The 23,555-nt window shown below is 47.8% G+C and overlaps 1 protein-coding gene across 1 annotated transcript in view; it reads left to right on the plus strand.

The window, feature by feature from the left end:
* Positions 1–23,555, plus strand: part of ERI3 (ERI1 exoribonuclease family member 3) — a 119,106-nt gene that overhangs the window by 18,314 nt on the left and 77,237 nt on the right. Inside the window, exons 3-5 of the mRNA XM_008924355.4 lie at positions 718–777; positions 3,018–3,109; positions 22,685–22,757. Of these exons, the coding sequence (XP_008922603.1) occupies positions 718–777; positions 3,018–3,109; positions 22,685–22,757 (225 nt within the window). The remainder of the gene's footprint in view (positions 1–717; positions 778–3,017; positions 3,110–22,684; positions 22,758–23,555) is intronic.

Below are 23,555 nucleotides of genomic sequence, written 5' to 3' on the forward strand. Positions count from 1 at the left end.
ATGAGACTTCATCTTTTTATGTCTGTGTCTTAGCTTTAAACAGCCAGGCAGTCCAGGAGCAGTCAGTAGGACTATGTGTTAGCAGGATCTGTTCCTAAGGAACCTCCTGAAAAACAGAGTGGACTGGGTTCTGGAAGAAAGTGCTTTTCTTCAGGTTTCATTTCATTGTTCTAAGTACAGTTTTGAAATGCAGAGGAAGGCTGTGATGGACTATGGGAAAAAACATGCTGGCTGCCCAGCGCAGGGGGGGATGACTGGGTCCACTCTGGGTCTTACCTACCAACAATCGTCTCTTCTGTTCATCTAACACTGAAATTTTGGTGTAACTGCGATAGCAGGGGAATGATCAGAGACCTTGGTAGTTACTGCTTCCTGTGTACATCAAGGCAACATCAAAACAGGTGAAATGCATGTTTAAAAGGGCATCATGCTTAAGCATGACACCGCTCCCCAAGTGGATCCTGCCCTGCCGAGAGTTTGCTGTTTTGTGGTGTGGGTAGGAGCCCCATTACATTTCTGTGTTTGGGATGAAGCTGTGCCCTTGCCTGTGGCTGGGGAGCTGCCAGGGTCACTCTGCTGTGACTGGCTACTCAGCAGCATCCATGTGGGTCACAGGAGCATGTTTTGGTTGCAGAGAGATGGACAGGAGAGTAGACCTTTCTAATGATCTTTTGAGTGCTGCTCTGATGCCTGCTTTCTGTTTGTCTCTCGTTTCAGCTGACTGGGATTATTCAAGGCATGGTGGATGGCCAGCCAAGCCTCCAGCAAGTGCTTGAGGTAAGCAGAGTAACCTTTAGTTCTCGAACTCTGACCTCTGGTCCTGTCGTCCCCTCTTCATCTCTTTCCCTGCACCCTCCCCTTGCTGAGAATCGAACCGCGTAATTTGACTATGATTACAGCTTCATTAGAATAACATTTGCTGTCACATTGGTGACACGCTGCTGAGAGTATTGAACCATTGATCTGTCATCTCCAGCTGTTCATGTCAAGGGTGCTGACAAGATATCCAAACTCCTGCCAGTAGATAGGAGAAGAGGCGATTCTTTCTTGAGCCGGTTTTAAAGCACCAAGACATTGCTCGAGACCACTGCTCCTGGAGGTTCTGCCTTCGTTTCTTTTCCCCTTCCCCAGCACTTTATTAAATTAATTTTTCTACCTATTTAAATGCTCAATAATACATGTAGCATAGAAAGAAAATGCCTCTCAAATCTAATCTGGAGGATGTGCAAATGCAGAGATAGCCCTAATAATACTATCTGCCTAATGTTGAATTCCTAGAGCATTTAAGGCTTAATTAGCTTGGAAGTATTTCTCCATCAATAGCTTTTGTTGGTAGTCAGATAGTGAAGGAAACCTCCTCAAGCAGAGCCCACTTGGGCTGCAGGTTGGTGTTCGATGCATTGTCTCTGTCAGGATTTCCACTGCCGTGTTACCTAATTGTTCCTAATCAGAATAATTGCAACAATTGCTTATCTGAGGAAATCAAATTAAAGGCTTTAAAATCCTCCACGGAGACAGCACTTCATGGGCGCTCACATCAGGGAACGTAAAAGGGTTACTGCTGCTGTCCCCAACTTCGGGCAGCCTCGTGCGAGGCTGGCTGGAAGATCCTGTCAGCCCAAGGGAGGCAGAAGTGTGGCTGAGAGGCTGGATGCTGCTTTCCCGGGGAGCTTTACTCAGAGGGCTGTTGTACAATCGGTCACAGGAAGAAGCATCGACCCCTGCCAGGAAAGGCTGCGGCAATGACACGAGACCGAAGACGGTGCTCTGCGAAGGTGACATCTTGCATCCATGCAAACCCCCAGCTCTCCCTGTGCTCTCCAGAGAGCACGTAGCAGCCGTGCGTGTCCATAAGCGTATGGACCCCTGTGCCTGCTTCCCCAGGAGGGACAGCCCTCTTTGCCTGGATGGGCGAATGTAGATCGCTACTGGAGTATTCCAGAAAATGGTTTGTTCTGTTTCTATGGAAGCTTCTTACAGTGTGGAAACACTTATTTAGATTTTTTTTTTTATTTGGACCAAAAAGGTGTTCCTACAGCAGCATACTTCTAGCTTAAAATGAGATTCAGGTCAGGCAGCTTCTGGGGCATGCTGGTTTATTCAGGAGTGAAAGGTGTCACGTGAGGGAAAAGAGGACGGATTTCTCTTGCTGAAGCTTTGGAAATGCTGCTAGTGAGGCTGCATAATAGCAGCTGATTGCCTGCCACCACAAGATTTTAGGCACATCATTTGCTAGTTTTAGCTGGACGAAGTGTCTATGCAGGGGTTTTAGTCTAGGTTAGTTCCTTCTGCTTAGTTCCCCAGGTGGATTGCATCCTCCAGATTAACGTGACCCATTTCTGAAGAGGATCCAGAACTTCTGCTCCTATGGAAAGTTGATCAGGAATAGTGGATTCACTTTAAATCCACACTGCCCTGAACATGCATCTCCTCAGAACTGTAAGGAGGAAAGAGGGATCCAGACTGGAAAGGAAGGGGACATGTGGCTTTGCTTGTTACTACCACACAGTGCCTGTGTGTGCCCAGCCCTTCCATTTTCCCCCCTTTCCTGTATCCCCTTGGAGCTGTATGAATCAGAGTATGTGAAAAATGCTGCAGGGGAGGGATGCCATCTCAGGATACTTGTGTATTTCTCCTCAGTGAAGGGGACATAAGTTATGCTCACTGGGAGCCCTTTTGGTACAGGGAGAGGAGAAGTGGAGGAGAAATGCCAGGTAACAGCACAGTTGTATCATCCCGTTAACGCTGCACAACTTCCATCCCTCCATGAGCAGAGCTGCTGCGGTGTCTGATAAGATCATCTCTGCTCTGGTTGCCTGATGTCTCCTATCAGAAATCTTCAAAGGTCCAAACGTGCTGTTGTTGAGATGGCAAGCAAAGAGAGAAGAGAGAGAGGGAGAGGGTGGATAAGATCACAATTTTCTTCTCTCTTGATTGCAAGCAGCTTATCTGAGTTTAACTGTTGTGGCTCGGCCTGTCTCCGCAAAACTCATCCCCTTTTCTTGCCTTACTTTCAGAGGGTTGACGAGTGGATGGCAAAGGAAGGCCTCTTAGATCCCAGCGTCAAGTCGATTTTTGTGACCTGCGGAGACTGGGATTTGAAAGTGATGTGAGTATGGAAGGGGAGGGAGATTTTTCTGGGCTTTATTGCTCCCTGCTTGCCTGTAGCACCTATGTCTTTGTCCTTGCAAGCCTGCAACTGTCCCTAATTGTCGTTTCTTAGGGGAATTGTTGTTTGCCGTGCATAACTGGCACTGGAGAGCTGTTTCGGAAGACAGGTGCTGGGCATAGTGCAAGATCACTGCCTAGGTTATTCTCTGTAGTGAATGAATCCTTTCAGAATCCCAAGAGGGGTTTAGACTGGAGTTTTGTGATGCTTTCCTTTTTATCCAGTATACTTTCCAAAGGGATGGATATTTCTGAGTGCATACGTGGAATGCTGTTTTTGTACACCCAAATCAAGTGATGGTCCTTACCTGACGCATGCAAGGCTTCCTCTCTGTCATCTTGGCACAGTAACTCGATGTGAATCACAGAGTAGTCTTTGGGACAGAATACAAAACAGCTCTGGCATGATTCATTGGTGTTCTTATCGTAAAGGTCATCTTCACCAGCTGAGTGACTGTATCTGGTGGGAACCTGCACTGAGATCTTCAAATGTTGGTGTATGTGCATGTTTTGTCAGGAACCAACCACCAACCTAAAAATGTTATTATAAGAACAGAGTTAAATGTCTAAAAGTTACATTGCTTTAATCCGTAAAGTGTTTGCAGATCAGCGTCATATTGTGCTGAATTCCTTTGGATTCCTATAATCTTGCTTCATTTTTAATCTCCCCACAGTGCTGGATAAAGACTGCTGTTGTTATCACACCAGTAAAGCATGGGCTTGACACATCCAATGCTAAACTGACAGCCACAACTCGTTAGTAGTATGACTTGGTTTCCACTTTGACATTGGCTTCCCCAAGTCGGAAGCCTAAATAAACTGCACACAGCCTAGGAGCAATCAGCCCCAGTTCTTCCCTGCAGAGTGGTCTTTGTAGAGTGGCAGCTCCTTGCCTTTTCTTGGTGTGATTAGTGAGAAATGAGATGTGAGGACCAAAGCTCAGCACAAGCGCTAGCGGAGGTGAGAAATTGGCTGTGCTCCAGTCAGAGGGTGGTATGTGAGCTCTTGAGTCAAAGTCTGGGTCTCTGCTCAAGCTGTGTCCAGAGCTGGTATATATTCCAGGTTCCTGTGTTAGCTGCTTAAATGAAGAATGAGGCTTATTTTTCTTTATATATAATGTTTAAACTTCTATTAGAGACCACAGCTGCTGTGCTAAACTTCTGTTTCTCGTCTATTCTATTTTCTCTGTTCTTTACTCCTGTATTGCTGTTCTGAGAGCCCAGTTTGCCACTTTTGGTGATGGTTGTAAGAAACAGTTATCTTTGCTTCAGGCCCATCTTTCCATCACTTTCACAGTGGGCTGACAAGGTTACCAGATAACATCCTAACTTGGCATCTGTATGGAGTGAGCAACCTGGATATGTTGGGTGGCTTTTTTTTTTTTCCTTCAGAGCTCTACCATGGCCAAACAGAGGTAAAGATGAGCCCCATTTCTGGTGAGCCGTAGGGGTTGTGGGGTGAGCTGGCTCAGCAGGACATGCAGTTCTGGAGCAGAGATACACATTTCACCATTTGCAGTGGTCTCTCGCATGGATTGTCCCTCACTAGTCAGCTGGAAAAGAAGACTCCACTTCTGGCCATGAGGTTGTAGCGAGTGGTTCATTTCTCCCGCTTCCTTTTAAAAATTTTTTTTAAACCATTAACTTCAGAATTCAATCCTGAAGCATCTGCAGGGCAAAGCAGAAAATTTCGTGTTTCCAGCCACATGGATAGCAGGAGTCTGGCTGCAGCCGCTTGGTGAGTAGCACATCACGCCGCTCCGTCGCCGATTGGGTGCTGCAGCTTGTAGCGTCACATCTGATTACCACTGTGCCAGTGGATGAGGCTCGAGTGAGGACTCCCTGCCAGCTCTGACTTGTCTCATTTCCCCTTACTTTTATCCGTCACCAGAAATGCCGAGTCTCCCTCCTGAACTAATTAAGTTTGCGTGTGTTTAGACACATTGCCAAATAGGGTTTAGCAAAGCAGAACTGAGCATCTCTTTTTAAAGAGAGAAAGCAGAGAGCTGAAACAAGGCTGCTCAGACAGGGAGATAGAGCCTCAGAGATGTGGAACATCTAGGAGGTATTCCAGGGAATCACCCCATGCTTCCCTACAAGACTTGTGGTGTAGCTAGTGCCCTTTGCTACTGTGTTGAGACCACACACTGGGCACAGAAGACCCTGGGGCAATAGGAGGGGAGGCAGTGCTGCTTGTCCACATTGGGAGGAGTGTGTTGGTGAAAGCGTTGTGTGGTAGAAACCTGACTGGGTTCCAGAGGAATTCAGGACAATGAGGTGAGTGCAGTGCTTCCTGGCTTAAGGAGCTACCACTTGTGGCAGGTCCGCTCCTTAGTAATGACAGCTTCCTTAGTAATGACAGCTACTTGCATGGCTGCCTGCAGAGCAAGCTGCAGTCCTCTTACCTATGTCTCGAATGGTGTGAAGTTCCTGTCCTCCATTGTCCTTAGCTTGGCTGGTAAACCATGCAGCCTTGTTCCAGCAATGACCTGGGCATTTAGCTTGACTCTTGTCTGCATGTGCTGTTGAAGAGCTGAGGCATGATGTCTTCTGGACTGGCCTGTCTGCTGTGAGGGCTTCCAGTAGGTGCCACTGGTAGGTGCCAGGGCACTGGAAGGCCCAGTAGGATGAGCAAACTGGATGTGGGGAAGAGATAGTTAGAATTGTTGTATATAATGTATTATAGTATTATTGCATTCATAATAAATTTTGATACAATTTCCTCATGCTAGCAATTGTGTTATGTCTGAAAACCCTCTCACACTGAAGCAAATTTGGGGGGGGCTTGGAAATTGGAAATTGGATTTTTGGGGGTCTCAAACCATGACAGGCTGGAACAAAGAGGAGGAATCTACAAGCCTGTCAGTGGTGGATCTGGGCACAAGATGGGGAAATAGCCCTGTCTAAGCCAGGAGTATGTCAAAGAAAAGCACTGGAGGAATAGGGACTGTCAAGGTATTGCTCTCTGCTGATGGTGTCTGGCACTATCTGAGTCTGCAGGATTCAAATTGGAAACAGCTACAGGATCAGTGAAGCCTCTGCTTGACTCAGGGATCCTCAGGGAATGAGGCACTGTGTGGCTACAAACTTGGTTGCTCTTGAACATTGAAGCTTTCTTGGAAGACCACAGAGCTGTTTGTCTGGCTTCCCTCAGACAACAGGGAGCACTAGTCACAAGGAGCTGGGCGCCCAGAACAGGACACCAAGCATCTGGGAGGGGCCTATGGAGGTTTAGCATGAGTTGAGGTCCTTGGCCGTGCTATCAAAGGCTTTGTTGTGGGTGTGGTGGACCATCAGAAGGAGTGTCCCTGTTGGAGGGATTGGTTACTGCTGGAGAGAGCTCATTGTGTGAGCGTTCCTCCGAAATGGAACGCTGATCCTCCACGGGCTGTGCTTGGATCAGCCCGCTTTCAGTGCTCGGTGTGTGTGAACCAGGCTGGAGGCAGGGAGACAGCAGCTCTCCTGCCACCCCTCCCCTTCCCTCCTGTTAAGATGCAATTTCTTTAATGAGGAAAACCTCTTGAGTAGGAACATCACCTTTCTTGAAGGCTTGTCCTGACAAGGCAGTTCAAGCCGACAGAGTCGCATATCAACTTCAGCAAATATCAGTCACTCATTACAGAGACTCTTCTTCCCCCCACCCCCCAGCAACACCCCTCGTTCCCAGACAAGGGAATGAATCACACTCCTGCTCTTGAATACATCATGACAAGTCGTGGTTCTAATGAGAGAGGGCCATTCATTCTGGGTGGAAAGTTCCCTGTGTCGACTCAGAAATGTTATTAATTAAAGAGAGCTACCTGAAGCAAAAGATGAAAGGAGCACCAGACCTGCCAAGCTAAAATATGAGTGGGGATACAGCCTTGTTAGGCACACGGTCCTCGGGCCTCTGTGTGCTCAGCAGGAGGATTCCTTTAGCCTGTTGCAAGGAGCTATCCTCCAAGTTTAACAGCTCCAGGGATGGATTCGGATACCTGGTGTTGTCTGCTTTAGTGCCTCATCCTGCACCTAGGTTGGAACTGCCATTATTCATTAAGCAAATAGTGTTGATGTGGCATTGGGTGGTGAGAGTAATGTGCCTCTGAAGGGCCAAGGGAGCCACTGACTACAGGAGATGGTCTTATTGGAAAAGAGGGTTCTTAGTGTCTGCCAGGGTTGAGCCCTTGTAACGTAAGCTCTTTAGTGTGGTCTGTCTCCCCTGAAATGTCAAGTTGCCTCTCTCTGTGTATAGAACCAGTTTGTGGGCTCTTAAACACAATATGAATTAATCTTGGCAACCAAAGAGGCATTTTTACCGTGTGTTCGTAGATACAGAGCTGAGATACACTGAGGTTAAGTGATATGCCTGTGGCTGTGCAGGCAGGCAGAGGCAGAGCTGAAGCCTCGTGTGCCGAAACTCAGACCTGCACCGTAATGTCAAGAGCATCAGTTAATCCTTCTCCCCAGTTTCGAATCATTCTGCAAATGCACTGAGCATAGCTAAAAGTACATATAGGCTTTAGTCTGTATAGCTGACATGAAGATGCTTGTACTGCACTTAGTGTGGCTGGTCAGAACATGCTAATTTATGTCTTCACAGGAAGCTACTGCTCAGAAGTTTTTTATTTTCTTAAATAAGTGTTAAAAGGCAAGTACTCTCTAATATAGTGATAAAACACAGTGAAGTGTCTTGAAATGTTTATAGCCCTTGGTGCTCTTCCTAGGTTGGATATTAGTAAATTCTAAGCAGTAAATTATACCACTGCTTAATTTTACTGTTTAATTCTTTCTTTGCAAGTTACAAAGGCTGGGAGGATGCTTGCCTTTTCAGAGCTGCTCTGAGTGTTGCAATGGGTTGCTCTTTCCAGCCTTCTGTCCTGGAGGTTTAGTTTGAGATCAGCCTTAGGACATGAATGAAGAAGGATTGATGGTGTTAGTGTCCCTTGTGCATGCTGTTCTTTATCACGGGACTGGGAGGGGGTTGGTAGCCTCTGCTGGGGGAGAAATTGCAGATGGCCACTGATTGGAGTGAGTGGGACCACTTGGGTAGCTGTGAGGAAAGGCAGGAAGTGTAGGGTGGGCTGGTTGGGTGGCAGCAGGGCAGGAGGTATGTTCAGAGGGTGGCTTTGAGAGTAACAAGAAAGATCTGGTAACTGAAAGTTATTATAGTAACCTATGTTTAAAACTAATAAAACAATTCCTTTCCAACTAAGATCTTTGGATTAGCTTGGTGGTACTGCTTTTAGTGGGGATTGTTTTGCTGACCAAGCCTATGGTGTATCTCTTTACATGGCTACGTTGGCTGAAGGAAGAGGGTGGTGTGAACTACAGTGCGGGGATGGGACTGAGTATCCAGGGTCAGGAACCTTTTGAGTCAGCTTTGCTGATGGAGTTGTTCATATAATTACATCCTAAAGTGCTTTGCCGGAGCTAAGCAAGGGAGCCTTGTGAGCATGCTCTTCTCTGGCACTTACAGGGAGCAGCACTGACCCCATTCACTTCTGTGACCCTGCAGTCCAGCTTTTTGTTTTTAAAGGAAATGATATCACTTATGCAAAATAAATTTTGGATTTTAAGATTTCCCCTCTGTACACTCTTATTTAAAATGAATATATCAGACTTGGCTTTTGTTATCCCTATATACCAGTTTCCCTTTTCTTGTCTGTGTTTGAAATCATCGGTTGCAAGTTACGTTGTCTGAGATGTGTCATTCTGGGAATGCCTTTGGGTTAAGCTGTGGACATGAAATCTTTGCATAGGAATCATCATGCAATGGGCTGTCACCTTCAGGTCTGCTACTTGTCTGGCATGTCATAGCAAAAACATTTGTCATAGTCAGGGCTGTACTGGCCACAGATTTATTGAGCTGTGATGTCCGGTGCACTCTGGGGAGCAGGACTCTGCTGCCTGGGAATTAAGACCAAACAAGTTGGAAACAGCCTGAAAGATGGTGAAGAAACTTGGAATAAATTTGAAGCGTAAGGGGGAATGAGACAGGCATTGCACCGAGTGCTTTATTTCCATCACTGAACCTTTGGGATGGAGTAATGAATGGAGAAGGTGGATTTTCCATCCCTGGGTGACTTAAGCTGTATTTGAAAACAGTCACACTAAACTGGATGCAAGTCATTGGTCTCAATGTCATCTGCTCATAGAGTAAGGAACTGTTATTCCCTCTGCACCAGGAATCACTAGGGTGAATTCTCTGTCTAGTGCTGCAGTGAATTCAGGCAAAAGGTTTCAAAATCAATGGGTACTTGGTAGAAAAAACACCCTAACCTCTGTATAAGAGCCTTCTAACAGCAATTCAGCATTGTGGTGGTCTTGTGCCCTGGGGAACTAAAAAGCTGGTTGCCTTGAGGACTGCACAGGATAACCACTGGAGGGTTGTTTGCCATCTCAATTTTGTTGTCTGTGGCATGTGTGAAAAACAGGATCAGCTTCACGAAGTGTTCATTTTCTCTTAAAACAGCTTAATTTTTCTAGTGTTAGACAGCCATAGTGTTTCATGCTGGGGCTGAAATGTCAGCTGTCTCTCTTTGGATCTCTGCACTTCTTACTTCCCAGCCAAAGCAAAGCAGTTGTATGTTGGCATCAGTGCTGCCCTCCCAGTGGCTTGACTGGGAGTGATGCACTTATGTCTTCTGTGCCTAGAGAGCTCTGCTTGAAGAATACTGCCAACCTGGGAGCAGCATCCTTCCTCTTTCACTGGCTCTACTGTGTGAGTCCATAGCTTTCTTCAAAGCGTTTTGTTTTGTTTGCATGTTTATTTCCTGTTGGGAGCCATTTTCCTAGATGGGTTCAGTCTCTTTCCTCCTGGAGCTCCTGGCTGGCAAAGACCTACTGGGCCATCTTGAGGTCGTCCCTGGTATTTTCCCTCCAGCGTATTCTCACGTGTCTTGTCCAGCGACTGTACTCTCAGGAGTGGATGTCTGGGTGTGTGCAGGACTCGGGAGGACACTGCAGCTGCAGACTAACTTTTTGAGCTGAGTCCATTCCTTGTTGGAATCACCTTTTTCTGCGTTTGGCCAAGGTGCTGCCCTCAGCAACCTGGGACACTGAGGATGGGTGTCTTGTGCTCAGAGATTGCTGTGGACCAGGTGTTAGCAATGATGTGAGGCATGTGGAGGTGGTACTAGAAGAAAGCAGAATAGAGAAGTCTGTGGGAAGAAGACTGAGGAAGTAGGATGATGTCCTGACAAGGTTGTGTATGGGAAGCTCATACTGCCCAGGACTTCATCCTGCCTTGGTCTCACCAGCTTTGCCTCCCTTGGAGCAGGGTTTACTCCTCTCTTCTGCCCAGCACCAACACTCTGGGACACCCTTTGTTTTTCCTCCATAGGTGCCACTTGGTCATCTCTAATTTCCTTGCTTCAGTTTTTCCATCTGGATCTTGAGCCAGGTCTTGGTGTTGACTGTCAGCCAGCATGTCAGAGGTGCCTGGGCACCTGCTGAGTTCAGTGCCTCGTTCCTGCCTGGAATCCTGTCTTTTCCCTGCAAACTGAGCGGATGGAGGAGCCTGGTGGGAGGTTGCCAAGACCTCTCCTCCAGCTCACCGTGCTCCCAGCTCTGAAGAGAACCTTTCCATTTTATGGACCATTTAGCTTCCCAATGGTGATCCTAATTCTTCACAGCATGTATGTGCCATTTCTTGGTTTATTAAAAGGACCCCTGAAAAGGAGCTGCCCTCTGAGTCAGTGCTCTTCCATGCAGTTAATTGCAGGAAGATTTTGCTTAGACTGTGAGGCAAAATTCTCCCTGTGCTAAGAGGGTGAATTAATACCCAGGTCTCCCCAGGGCTACAGGGACTGACCCTTGTGCACTGTCAGTAAGCAGACAGGGGAAGAACTCTTCCGCTGGGAGTAGTTCAGACTTGGAAATACTCTGGAGGAAGTCCAGTTTGTTTCTGCATAGAGCTCAAGGATGCTTTAAAGTTTGTCTGGCCAGGTGTCTTTCATCTCTGTATCCTTATGCTGTGTGACACTTCGGGTGCCAAATAGCCTCCATTCCTTGGGGGCCAAAGCAAGCACCGTGGGAAAGGCATGATTACCTTGGACTGACAAATCAGCTGAAGGATGGATGGCTGTGATTGCATAGAAGGTGTGGGATGCATGAGTGGGTGGATTGGAGGTGGTTCAAGGGGAGGGTCTTGTCAAGTCACTGTACTGCATATGAGAAAACAGCAAGCCATTAGACTGTGTATTTCAGGTGTGAGGAAGCTGCTGGGGTCCCCTGGCACTGTGAAATGCCAAGTGAAATGCTACTGCCATGCAGAGCACAGCAGTATGTTGTAATTAATGAATCTGGTATAGGAAGAGCACATATGAGCGGTCTGAAGGGTTAATGTGTGAAGGTGATGGGCTTAGGCAGGCTTAGGTTTGTCATCAGGATTGCTGTGTTTGGGAAGCGTCCTCTAATGACAAGACCACATGAAAAGAAATTGGGTCTTGCAAGGAGAGCACTAAAAGTCATCAATTGCCACAGTTGTTTTGCATTTGCTGCAGGCCTGAAGCAAATCGCTGGCTTAAGGAGCTCTAAGCACCTGGGTCTTGCACTGGATTTACAGGTAAGGTGAAATTGAGAAGGGGCTAAGTAATTAATTCCTCTTCCTGTGGCCAGGATGGGGGATGATTCTGACTTGCCACTTCTCCTCAGAAGTTGCTTCAGAAGCTGGTAAGGACTCTGGTTGTGAAACCCAGGAAGCAAAGAGGATCCCTGGGTGCCTGACAATTCCTTTTCTCTGTTGGTTCTTTCTTGCAGGCAGCCTCGGGCTGCCTGTCTCTTTGTTAAGAGAGTGACAGCAATGTGACACCGTGAAAATAATTACTAACAAATCACGGTGGTGACTGCAAACAGCTCGCTGTCTTCAGAGGCATGTCAGGGAGCATTAGAGCAGGGCCGTGGGAGCGGCAGAGCGGATAGGGGCTCCTTCTCTGCTCTAGGCTGAGGGAAGATCTTCGGAGACCTTTGGCGCCTGCCACCCCCACATCATTCCCTTCTCGTTGGCTCTTTTTTCCTTTCCTCCCTTCCCTGCCTGTGCCATCAATAATTAAGCCCATTAATTGCAGAGTGGGTTTAGGAAAGCTGCTAATGGTAAGACAGGGCTTCTGCCTTCCCTGGATTCAGCAACCAGCCACAGAAAAGTGGAAAAATTTCTGGAGAGGTATCATGGTCAGAAGCACATCCAAGCTGTGTTTCCTATCTTGCAGCCCTTGTGTGTTCCCTGGGCAGTAATGTTTATTAGCAGTGTGCCCCTAGGAATTCATGGGCTGCTGGTACAGTTGGAGAAAAGCCCATGTCCTTGTCCTCAGGAGCCTCCAGTCTTGGTGAACTTGAGAGAGGAGGTTTGTATTTGTGGAGAGCATCACAGCAAATGTGCAGTCACCTGGCATGTCCAGCAAGAAAAGTGGGCAGAGGAGTGAGGATGTTCCAGGATACTGTAGAGATGGTGCCAATCAGTGTGACTGAAGCTGTAGGTGAAGATGATCCTTCAGAGAATAAGCAGTGAACAGGTCATGGGTGAGGAAGGTGGTACCAAACAGAGCAGCTGGGGGAGTTTCTGCAGGGATGAGGCCCCTGTGGTTGTGTTGGAGTGGGGATCCTTCTGTGGGGCTACACAGACAGAGTCTGAGGGAAACTCTCTCTAAAGCCTCTCATTATATTGATATAAAGCTCCCTCCAAAGGGAGGGTCTAGCGGAGATACTGATAGGAAACTGTAAGGCAGCTGCTGGCTGAAGTGTCCTTCAGCAGCATTGATAATCAAACCCCTGGGCAAGCCTTGAGAGGGGCGTTCACAGCCTCCCCTCCCCTCCTTGTTCCTGGTTGGAGAATGGGCCATGCTGTCTGGCAGGTCTGCAAGCAGGAGGTGCAGATGGGAGCCTGCTCCCAGTCGCCTGCTCTACTGCGCAGCCTTCATTCCCATTCCCTTAGTTACTAAAGTGATTTTCCCGACTGTCACATCTGTAAATAATGTTGCTGGTGTATCTAGCTGGATGCAGAGTGGCGATGGAGGGGGGAGGGCTGGCGCTGAGGGTGGCCGTAACAGCCCCTCTCCTGGACTCATACAATATTTATGCAGGGCTGGGAGTCGGCGGCACTGACCTCCGGGTCGTGCTGTTAAACAGCTCCCGCAGCCCCTGCATCCTAATTGCTGCACTTGTCCTTTGCTCTGGAGGATTCGGTGCTCCTTCTCTCTGGCGAAGCAAATACTAATGGCAGCCTGCGCTTGGAGGTGGGGAACGGTCTCTTCCCCACAAGGAAAAGACAAACTTGTTTTCCCCTGTGCATGTGTAATTTGCAGCTGCACAGAAACCTGTGCTCAGACCCTGTTACACAGCGTGCCACTCTCCCCACTGCTGCCAGCATGGAGGCTGTGCTGAGAGCCCGTGAAGCTGTTGTGTGTATAATTTTGGGTTGTGTTACCCCACCCCCCTGGCTCCTTACAGGATTTGTCTCTTCCCTTTAGTGGGGAGAGGGAAGAAGAAGCGATCACAGAAGTCAGTTGAGAGAGTAGAACTGGATGATATGGTGCCAGAGGAGGGCAGAGATGGTGCCAGGAAAGAAGAGGGGGTCAAACAGCGTCACAAGACAGAATGGCATCTTTTCTTGTAGATAAATGATCTGCTTCGTTGAGTGGAAAGAGAGGTGATGCAGAACGCTGGAGAATCCCTCTGTGGGTGAGGGGCTCTTCCCCTTACAAGTGGTACAGCTGTGGCTGGAGGTGGAGAGGTTTTTCACCTGGCAGACAGGGGTTTTCAGCTGTTTCAAGTAGTTCAAGAAAGCCCGAAAGATAAAACTTTTGATTGCTAGAGCTGCTGTGATTTTTCTCCGTGCCATTTGTCTGGGCTCCGTCCTACCTGGGGCTTCACGTTGGGTGTCTGTGAGTCCAGTGACCTGACTGACCACCCACGTCCCTTATGCTGCCTTCCTGGGTTGGCAGGTCCCCTCTGTGACTGGAAAAGTGCTGTTTAGACTGGAGACTAATGGCCTTTAAGTGACATGATTGTATTATGTTAAGCGTCTATAGGCTTTACCATTAGGCACTAAACAGTTTATGACTCATAGCAGAGAAGCCCTGGTTCTGAAGAGTTGATACGCTAAATGGTCTGGACAGGCAAGGCATGGAAGAGGCAAGGTTTCCTCCTGCCTGTCGCAGAGCAGCTCCAAGAAAGGACTGGGGCAGGACATGTCTTCTCAGTTCTAGAGCAGCACCTTGCTCTAGGTCTTGCATGTTCAGGTTTCCTGAGGAGAAATACTTCTGCAATGGAAATTGTGCAGTAGGAGGAGAATCGTGTTTAATTTTAGCTGAGTTTTTGTGCGTGTTTTGGTTTTGAGGGGGCTCAGACGTGATGGGTTGTGGGTGCATCTGTTTCATCCAATATATTCCCTTATTCAGTGTGTAATTAGCGTTCTGCAGCAGGAGTCTGAATGCTCCCTCTTAAAGCAGCTAGTATGCAGAGAACTAGGTGATTGCTAAATTAGTGTCTGTATGAAAGACTTATTGAGAGACCATATAGACAGAGAAAGGACACGCTCTGTGTAATCAGGCTCCACTACAGCATGAATCACAGAATAATTTAAATAGAGATCTCTAATCCAGCCACCTGCTCAAAGCAGAACTAACTTCAAACTTAGATCAGTTTGCTCACGGTCTTCTCCAGATGAGTTTGAATGTCTCCAGGGGAGGAGATTTCACCACCAATCTGTTCCAGTTCTTTATTACCTGCACGGTGAAGAGTTTTTCCTGATGACAAATTGGAAGTTCACCTGCTGCAGCCTGCGGTTATGATGCGTGACATTCACTGAGAACATGCCTGTATGGTAGATGTACACAGTATCCAATTTTGTACACTCCTCTTCATAAGGTGCTGTATCATGTCATGTTTAGTAAGCAGACAGACTGTCACACCAAGCTTATGTGTAGAAATCTGTTTTTAAGGGTGTTTCATAGTGTCAGGTTCCCAAGGCTGGAGGGGTGACCTCAGCCTTGGAGATGTTCCAGTTTCTCTTTCCTTGGGAGCAGTGTCATGCATTTCTGATGTCAAAGGGAAGTCCACCCAGTTGTTCTCCCTGTCTGGAAGGGCTGGTGAGAGCATTTGCTCTACTCCTCCACAAATCTGGAGTAGTGTGAAGCTTCTGCCTGCTGCACTCCTAACCTCAGCTGAACTGTGGAGCCAGCAAGCTCTGGTTTCCTGCATGGTAATTAAGTACTTATTTAAAAATGTAAAAGCTCAGTTCTGATCCTACTCTCCCTGGCTGTTTACTAACTCCAGGTAGAGTTGCTCCAGATTTACTCCCACATGCCTAGCAGCAGAATCAGGCCCAGTAAATAGAGCTATGAATCTTTTTAAGAGAAGCTGTTAAGCAGTAGCACATAGATTTATTGTAGCATCATGTGTGTGCAATTGTTGATGAACATCTTCTGTTGGAGGCTGAATACCTGCTGTGTTACAGCCTTGCTTTTAATGTTGAGATAGCATCTCTGCCAGCATCTAGCTGACGCACAGACAGATACCCATAAAAGGGCCAGATCTCGCATGGTGTTAAATGCCTTCATGTTTCATTAAGGTTGATGGCAGTGGAAGGCACACAGTGCTTTGCAGGACGAACAAGTCACGAATGAACCACTTGCCCTGTGTGCTTTCTGTGGCAGAATTATGTTCCCAGGGTATACATTGCACTGGTTGCAGTCTGGGATAACAGCCTTTTCAATTCACTGGCGAGCTGCTTGGAAAGCGTGGATGTTGAAGTTCTCCCAAATTTCTTAGTACCCAGCAAAAATTTAGAGAATAGGGATCAGGCTGTTAGCATGTGATGGGTGTTCAGGCATTTCAGCCAATGCTGCTGAGTCCTGAGAGTTAAGGCTTGCAACTTGCCTTTTAGGCTTCCTAGGCAGAAATATGCCTGATAGAGAGAGAATGCAGCGCTTCACAGAATGGGCATCACAGAAAAAGAAAGAACATCTGAAAGTGCCAGGTATTAGCTTCGCTGCTTAGCCTTGGTTTTTGGCCTCATTACACTAATCCAATTAAAGATTGATGGGAAAAGATAGCACACACTCCAGTGAAGGGGGTTGTGTGGCAACTTTCCTTCCTGGGTGGCTGGAGTGGCCCAAGTTATGTTGTGCATCACCACACCTCCCCAGGCCCTGCAGACCCACTGGTTCTTCCATGTGCCATGGTGTGTGCTCTTCTCCTGCGTTGTGTCTCTCTTATTACTAATGGAGCATGGATGCATTTTAGCTGCTGGTCAGCCCTCATTAATATCCAGAGATGACAGGTTGACATTTGTAAAGAAGACTTGCACTGACCTTCATGTTGTGCATCGGTGCGGTTGCCATACCCTACCCTGTGCTGGATGCTTCTTCCTGCACTGCCTCAGGAATGCATTTGTGTTAGCAAAGGGACAGACGGCTCTGTAACCCTTTGCTGCTGCTGGGAATGCAGGCAGTGTGTCTGGATGTCTCTGCATCCCTCTGTCCATCCCAGGACTGTTCCCTTTAGAGCCTCCATCTATCCTAGTCAGTGGGACTGGGGAGTTTTGGGGTTGCACTTGTGGCTCCTTGTGGAGGTTTATTATTTGGGTACTGGGACCTTAATGGAAGACAGCTTCATGCCAATGACAATGTCTTGTCTGCTTCCTTTTCCTGGCTCTTGTCTGGGGATGCAACAGAAGAAAGGGCTGCGCTGCCCAGGCATCCTGAGTGCTGTCAGTTGCCTGTCTCCCCCCGACCCATGCCATCCCGGCTCGAGGACTGCTGCAGCCTGCTTGGCAATGACATTTATTAACAGAGGGGGCTTTGAAAAGAGGCAGGCTGCTCCTGCAAAGGCTCCTCGCTGTAACTCCGTCTCCTCTCACCAGCCCGTCTGAGGCAATGGCTGCTGGTGTTGAAATTCATTAGTGTTTCCTGACAGGCGATGGAGGCTTGCTCTGTCTGTTCCCACTTCCTTGCTCTCATGTCCCTGCTTCATGCATGCTGATATTTAAAGCTGATGTGTGGCTCGTAGGCTTGTTGCACTGTGACAAGTTTGGGGGTGGTTGAGAGAACTGAGAGGGTGGAAGGAAAGCAAAGAGGGAGCGAGATGGGACCTGTCTCAGGGTTTCTGTGAAAGCCCAGGGCTTTTCAGACCCTCTACAGTTGTATTGTCTTTCCACAGCTACTGCTTGTGAATTTTAAGTACAGCCATGTAGGGGTGGTTTGTCCTGCACTGATGAGGGGCAGGGAGAAACGGCACCATGGGCAGTCACCTGGCAAGAGCTTGTCTGGTGGAAAGGAAGAGCAGGTGGGCTCCTCTGACCCCTGGGCAGGTCTGTGAGGCTGAGGAGTATGTGAGTGGAGAGACAGAGATCTGGTGGGGGTTCACCCTTAGCTTTGGACAGGAGCATGTGTGGGCACTTGGCTTCTTTGCTCTGAGTGACTCCAGCACTGAGGAGACATCTGCCTGCCAAAGCCTTCAGTTATACAGGAAAGTTGTCCCAGTCTAACTTGAATTATTGAGATGAGGGAGTTGGGGTGTGGGGATTTTTTTTTTTTTTGAGGTGTGTATCAGCATGCTTCAGTTTTCACAGGGTGCAGTGTGTCATGGGCAGTTCTTTGTGGCTGGGAGGCTCTGCTCATGTGCGGGTGCTGTAACATCGCACTGTCAGAGGCCTCCTGGTCTGGCACAGTGGTTTTGGCAACCTAAGGTTGCCTTTTTGGGAGGCTGTGGGTTTACTTAAGCTACTTTAAATTCCTAGCTTGGCCCCAGCTCTTGTGGGGTTAAGTGCAGAGAGATGCAGCTTTGCCTGTTATGGTGCTGTTTCTCTGCTAAAACATCTCAGGTGCCTTAGCACAGGATGTTATCCCCTTGCTAGCTTTCTCTGTTGAGAGAGGACACCCAAGCTTTCCTCTTCTCCTGGCAGACATCCCAGTCTACATCAGAGCAGCACCTTTGGGCTGCACGGTCCAGAATGATGCCTTGACCAGCGTTGCTTTGAACTAAAGTGTCAGGCTGAGGTGGTTTTACAGCTCCTTTTGGCTGTCACCTAGGTGCTGTTGGGTGCTGCAGCACCCAAATAGCTTCCTTCTTCAGTGAAGGATTTCCTGGTCAGGAGCCTGCCAGCCCTCTCCTTTGTAGCCTGGTGCACTGGAGTTGGCTGGGACACAATTAAAATGTTCTGCATCTCTTACAATGCAAGGTCTCCAGGGCATGGATTTTTTTGGAAGGTTGCGATCAGGTCTATAAACCCCAAGATTTAATGTCTCTTTATCTTCCCATAGAGAGACTTGTTCTTTTAACTGCCTCAATATCGATACACCCAGTGTGTAGCAAGTGGCCCAATTTCCCCAATTTCTTTGTTTCCTGACATCCTGAACCCAGAAGCAGATGGACGTTAACCAGCTCTGATTAGTTGGGAGAATCAAGCATTAATTTTTTATACACCAGGACCACCTGAGTGACGGAAATCAATTACAGCTGCCCCTCCCCCTTCCATATTAATGTGGTGGCTCTGAGCGGAGATGGAGGGACCTGTTGAAATGAGAAACCCCTATTTCTTAGTTTGACCCTCTAGATAATTAGGGTTAAATTGATATGCTATCGCACTGGTGACACATTTTATCTGCCTCTGTTTGTACAAGAGGATACAATAGTGGAGGAAGGACCAATTTGTGCCCTGCTCTAGCTAACCAGACCGAGATAAAAGGTGTCACTAGTACGATAACGTTCTTGCCTCATGCTCCTTTATTGTTGTTCAATTTGCCTTTTTTTTTTTTTTAATCCTGTTCTTTTTCTTTCAATACCCTTGGTCATATTTTAACTCCATGCCATCGCATAATGACGCCCTGCTAAATGTGTGTGGAGATAGGCAACTCTGGCTGACAGCCTTCCCTGATAACCGAATTCCAGCCCATCCATCACTAGGCTGCTCTCCTTAACTTAAGGAAAGTGATAACTAAAGCAAGGCCGTTTATCACCACCGAGCTGTGCGTTTCTCGCCGCCTTGGAGAGAGCTGGCTTCAACGGGAGAAATGCAACCATGTCACCTCGCCTCCTATTTGCATCCTGTTCATCTCCAGGCCCCATTTACCCTGCAGGATGGTTTTGAAAGCCAGCTTCCTTCCCGAAGTGTGAGCACTTCAGTGTTTGGGGAGGCAGTGAGACCTTGTTCAAAAACTGGAAGGATCGTGGGATGCTGAATGCAGTGAAATGTGCCATCATTTCTCTTCTCCCTTACCTGAGGGAGGGCCAAATCCTGAGCTCTGTGCTCAAGCAAAGCTGCCCCCAGTGTGCAAGGTTGGCTCTGGCAAGAGCAAGAAGCCGTACTGAGCATAAGAGCTTGTTCATCAAATGAGCTCAAGTAAACGGTGGCGCTCATAAATGGACTTACTTCTTTACAGGCCATGGCACTTCTGTTCCCCAGGACAGCCACAGGTGTGCCTTATTCACTCCAACCTGGAGAAGATGATGGAGAAACTCTTGCCTGCTTACCAGGCTGAAGAGTGGGGGGGACCACTGTAGCTTGGACAAGCTTGGAGCTGGGGAAAAGACATTGCAGGAGTGTTTTCCTTCTCGTAGCTACCTGGGAACCTGGTTTTTGTGCAGTGAAAGCCCCCAGTTCCCTGTACTGGGAGTGCTGCATAGGCGGACTAGACCAGACCCATGTAGCAATGCTTTGCTAATCCTTGCTAAGTGGCTGTGTCCTCACTGGCCTGGAGCCACCAGGCCTGCATCTTCAGCTCAGGGAGTAGACTGATGTTGTGGTCCATGCTGCCGACAGCCTGCACAGGTTATGGTGTGAGCGTAGGTTTCCTAGTGCTTGAAAAACTTGGTGTAGCCCCTCTGGTGCTGAGGTGAAATGAGGGGAGCACAAGCATGGAGGGGGAGGGGGAATGTCCTGAGGTCACACGGCTTCACAGGCGGTTTCTGGGGTTGTTACTTGTTTGCAAAAATGCATCATTTATTTAGTTGACATATTTATTTGGAGCATTTATTTTCTCCAATTAAAGACCCACTGTCCAGCGCCCAGGGCACACTGCCATCAGTCTCACGGTGGAAATAGAACCAGACTGTCCAGTTTCCTGGGCCTTTTGGTCCCACAGGGATGGCAGTGTTTTAGATGTCATCCATTGCACTGGGTGGTTAGCTGTCAATTCCTGTGACTAACAAGAACAATGCTGCACTCACTTCTCCTGGGCCCTATCCAGAGGTTAGGTGAGTTCATAATTATTCCTCTAACTGGAGCTACACTGAGACCTGTATTAATGAAAGCCTCTTGGGTTGGGAGGAGAAACTCAATTTTAAGTAACATACCTTTTGCTAGCTCCTGTCATCATCCTCTCTAGCTAAATGTGAAGAGTCTAAGAGAGGCTGAGCTAACCACATATCTGTATTTAGACCAGTCATTTGTTTTAGATGGTTCCTTGTGATCTTTTTTGATTCGGGCACCAGTAGAAAGCAACTTTCCTGGAGAAAGAGTTTCTTAGCATGCTGGTTGGGGCTGGTGGGGTCTGTTTGACTATGGGATGTCTTGGACATATGTATAAGGCTATAAAATGCCTGGACCAGGCTCCTGTTTATGTCATGGCTATTCCATTGTGAGGAGTGACTCCAGGTGGTTTATTTCAGTGCTTACATCAGATGAGCTGTGACCAGAGATGAGACTGTGCTGTCAGGTCACATTGCTCACCCTGCAAAAATCACCACAGACCTGCTGCTTGCAAGCTCGTTTTTTTGACCGGCTTCCTGCTTTCAAAGAGCTTCCTCTGTACCTTCTTATTCTAATGTGTTTGTATGACTTAAGTTATTGCTCCTAAATGATGACACTTGCATCTTCTCAGGACCAGGCATATTGTTTTGGCACAGGGAGTCTATTAATTTCTTAGCCTAAGCAGGGCAAAGGTGGTACACAGGTGAATCCCAGTGTATGCTGGCTCTGATGGCCACATATTCCCAGGAGATTCCCTTGTATATGTTTATCAGCTTTCTTCCTTTCCTTTCCATAGAAATGGAGGCATCACCAAGACCAGACCGCTCTGGTGCTGCACTACCCTGAATCTCACATTATCTGCAAGTGCATTATCTGTGCTGCTCCTTCATCTCCTTGCTTGGGGAAATGTCTAGAGAGATGCTGCCCTGTTCACCAAAGGGTTGGGAGCTGGGCTGAGCACTCAGGTGCTCCCTGGTGTGCTGGTAGTGCACCCTAGCTCAGGGTGGTGTATCTGCTTTGTTTCCAGTTCTGACCAGAGCGTGTTCCTGAATTTCAGTCTTGAGTCTGAAGTCTGGTCTGGACTATTCACTCTTTCCTCTGTGGAGATGGGAGAAGACTTTACCCTGGATGTGGTGGTCTGTGTTGGGGTGTTTGAGCAGCTGATGCTGACAGTCATAGCTCTTCCCTCCTCCTCTACAGCCTCCCCCTACAGCCCCCATGTGCCTAAGGAAGTTGGGAGATTCCCCATCCCCCTCTGTTTGCAAAAGCAGATTTCTGGGGTTGTGACTTCTAACATGCACAAACAGCTCTAATTTAGTCATTTATTTAGTTGACATATTTATTTGGGATGTTCCTTTGCTTCAGTTAAAGATCTTGTGACCAGTGCCCCAGGCGTGCTCAGCAGTACGTGAATGAACAAGATCCATCAATTACTCTTGATCAGATCAAACTGGCCGGGAAAAACTCACATAACTCATGTCCCTGCACAGGCTCGGCTGGAGCCACACAGTTTGCAACTCAGCCTTCCCCAGCTGAGGGGCACGTTGTAGCTCCCATGCAAACACACTGGGATCAGCACAGTGTGAGAGAAACAGCTTTCCTGGGGTCCTGCTGTCCCTTCAGGCAATCCACCTCCCTTACCAGTGCTGTTTTATTTTGAGCTCTGTTCCAGTGGCTTGCTGTAGGAAAGGAGAGGGTAAATACATGTGCTGGCAGCTCTGGCTGCTGTGCTCAAACCCCTAGTGAGACAGTGTGCAGCACCCTGCGTCTTCAGAGTTGTGACTGCTCTTCTTCCAAGCACCTGCTTGGAAAACAGCCTCTGCCTTCCTAGCCCTAAAGCATTGGTCCTACAGCACTGCTACCCAAAACTGAATGTTTTGTTGCCTCCTTCCCTCCCTCATGTCTCGTTCGGTGTTTTAACCATAAAGGCCAAATCCAGAAGCACCAGGGTATGACAAGTGAATTGTCAGTCCTGTCTGCCCTGTAAGCTGCTAAGCAGGATGGTTTTTCAGGGATTTGTGATGGGTTCACTTAGCTAAGGACAGCGCAGATACTCCAGTCGTGTTTGTGTGTTAGCCACTGTGGAGAAGAGCTGAGCGCTGCACTTGCTGTTCAAAATGTTTAGTCCAAAAGGTTTCAGCAGCCTAGATGTGCCTGGATGTATGTAAGTCTTAAGCAAAGCTGTGCTCTCATGAGATTTTTTTGCCAAGAGCTATGGTCCTTCTGATGTGCAGCGTGTTACAGCAGACTTGAGGGTCTCTTCCATCTCTGAACAAAATGCACTTAAGAAAACAGAGTTTGTGTTGTCAGGACACTGATTGAATCAAACTTGCTCTCTTCTCTCTTACAGGTTACCAGGACAATGCCAGTACTTAGGGCTGCCGGTTGCTGATTACTTCAAACAGTGGATTAATCTGAAAAAGGTACTTCTGTGCAAACTGCCATAGTCCCTGTCTCCCTCTCTCCCTCCTCCCCTTGTCCTTCACTTTTCCTCTTTAAGGAGGTGTCTAATAACTACTGCTGCTTTGCATTGAAATGAGTTATTTCCTCAGAAGCTGGGCTGAGCGAGTCCTCCAGCTCCCTATTGTATCTCTTCTAATAGAGTCTTACTGTACTTGATGGGATGTGTTCTGCAGCTGGGGAAAATCCCATTGTGGCAGGCACAGTGCAATGTCTCTGCATAATAGTGGGACACTGTGAGGCCCCTTTCCAGTGAAGGTTGTGTTGTCCCCAGTGTTGCTGACTCTGTTTTGTTTTGCAGCCACAAAAGGCTCCTAGGAGCATGGTTCCCTTCAGGCCAAATTCTGGTTAATAAATGTGGAAATACTCCATTATAAAAATCAGCATTTCCCTTTGTGGTGTGGGGAAAGGGAGATGTCTCAGCAGCACATCCACCTAAGAGACTGGTGACCACTTTATTAAGCAAAATGCCTTGGACTCAGTACTGTCTGATGCCTTGTCTTGCTCCATGCCTTCACTGAGTGGTTAAGGGGCAGCCTGCTGTGCATCCACAAGGTCTCCCCTGGTACAGCTGCTCCACCTGCACAGAAAAACGTGGTGATGCCATAAGACACAAACCAAAGTGAGAAGAACAAGTGTGATGACAAGCAGTACAGTAGCAGGGTGAGGGAGGAGGCTGCAGTCTGTGCACAAGAGAAAACTGGGATGGCCCTCCTGGTTAAACCTTTGGATGAGTAAGATTCCTTCCCCCATCCAATTTA

The sequence above is a fragment of the Manacus vitellinus genome, unplaced genomic scaffold (assembly GCF_001715985.3).
Source record: "Manacus vitellinus isolate BGI_N305 unplaced genomic scaffold, ASM171598v3 scaffold_21_pilon, whole genome shotgun sequence".
NCBI lineage: Eukaryota > Metazoa > Chordata > Aves > Passeriformes > Pipridae > Manacus > Manacus vitellinus.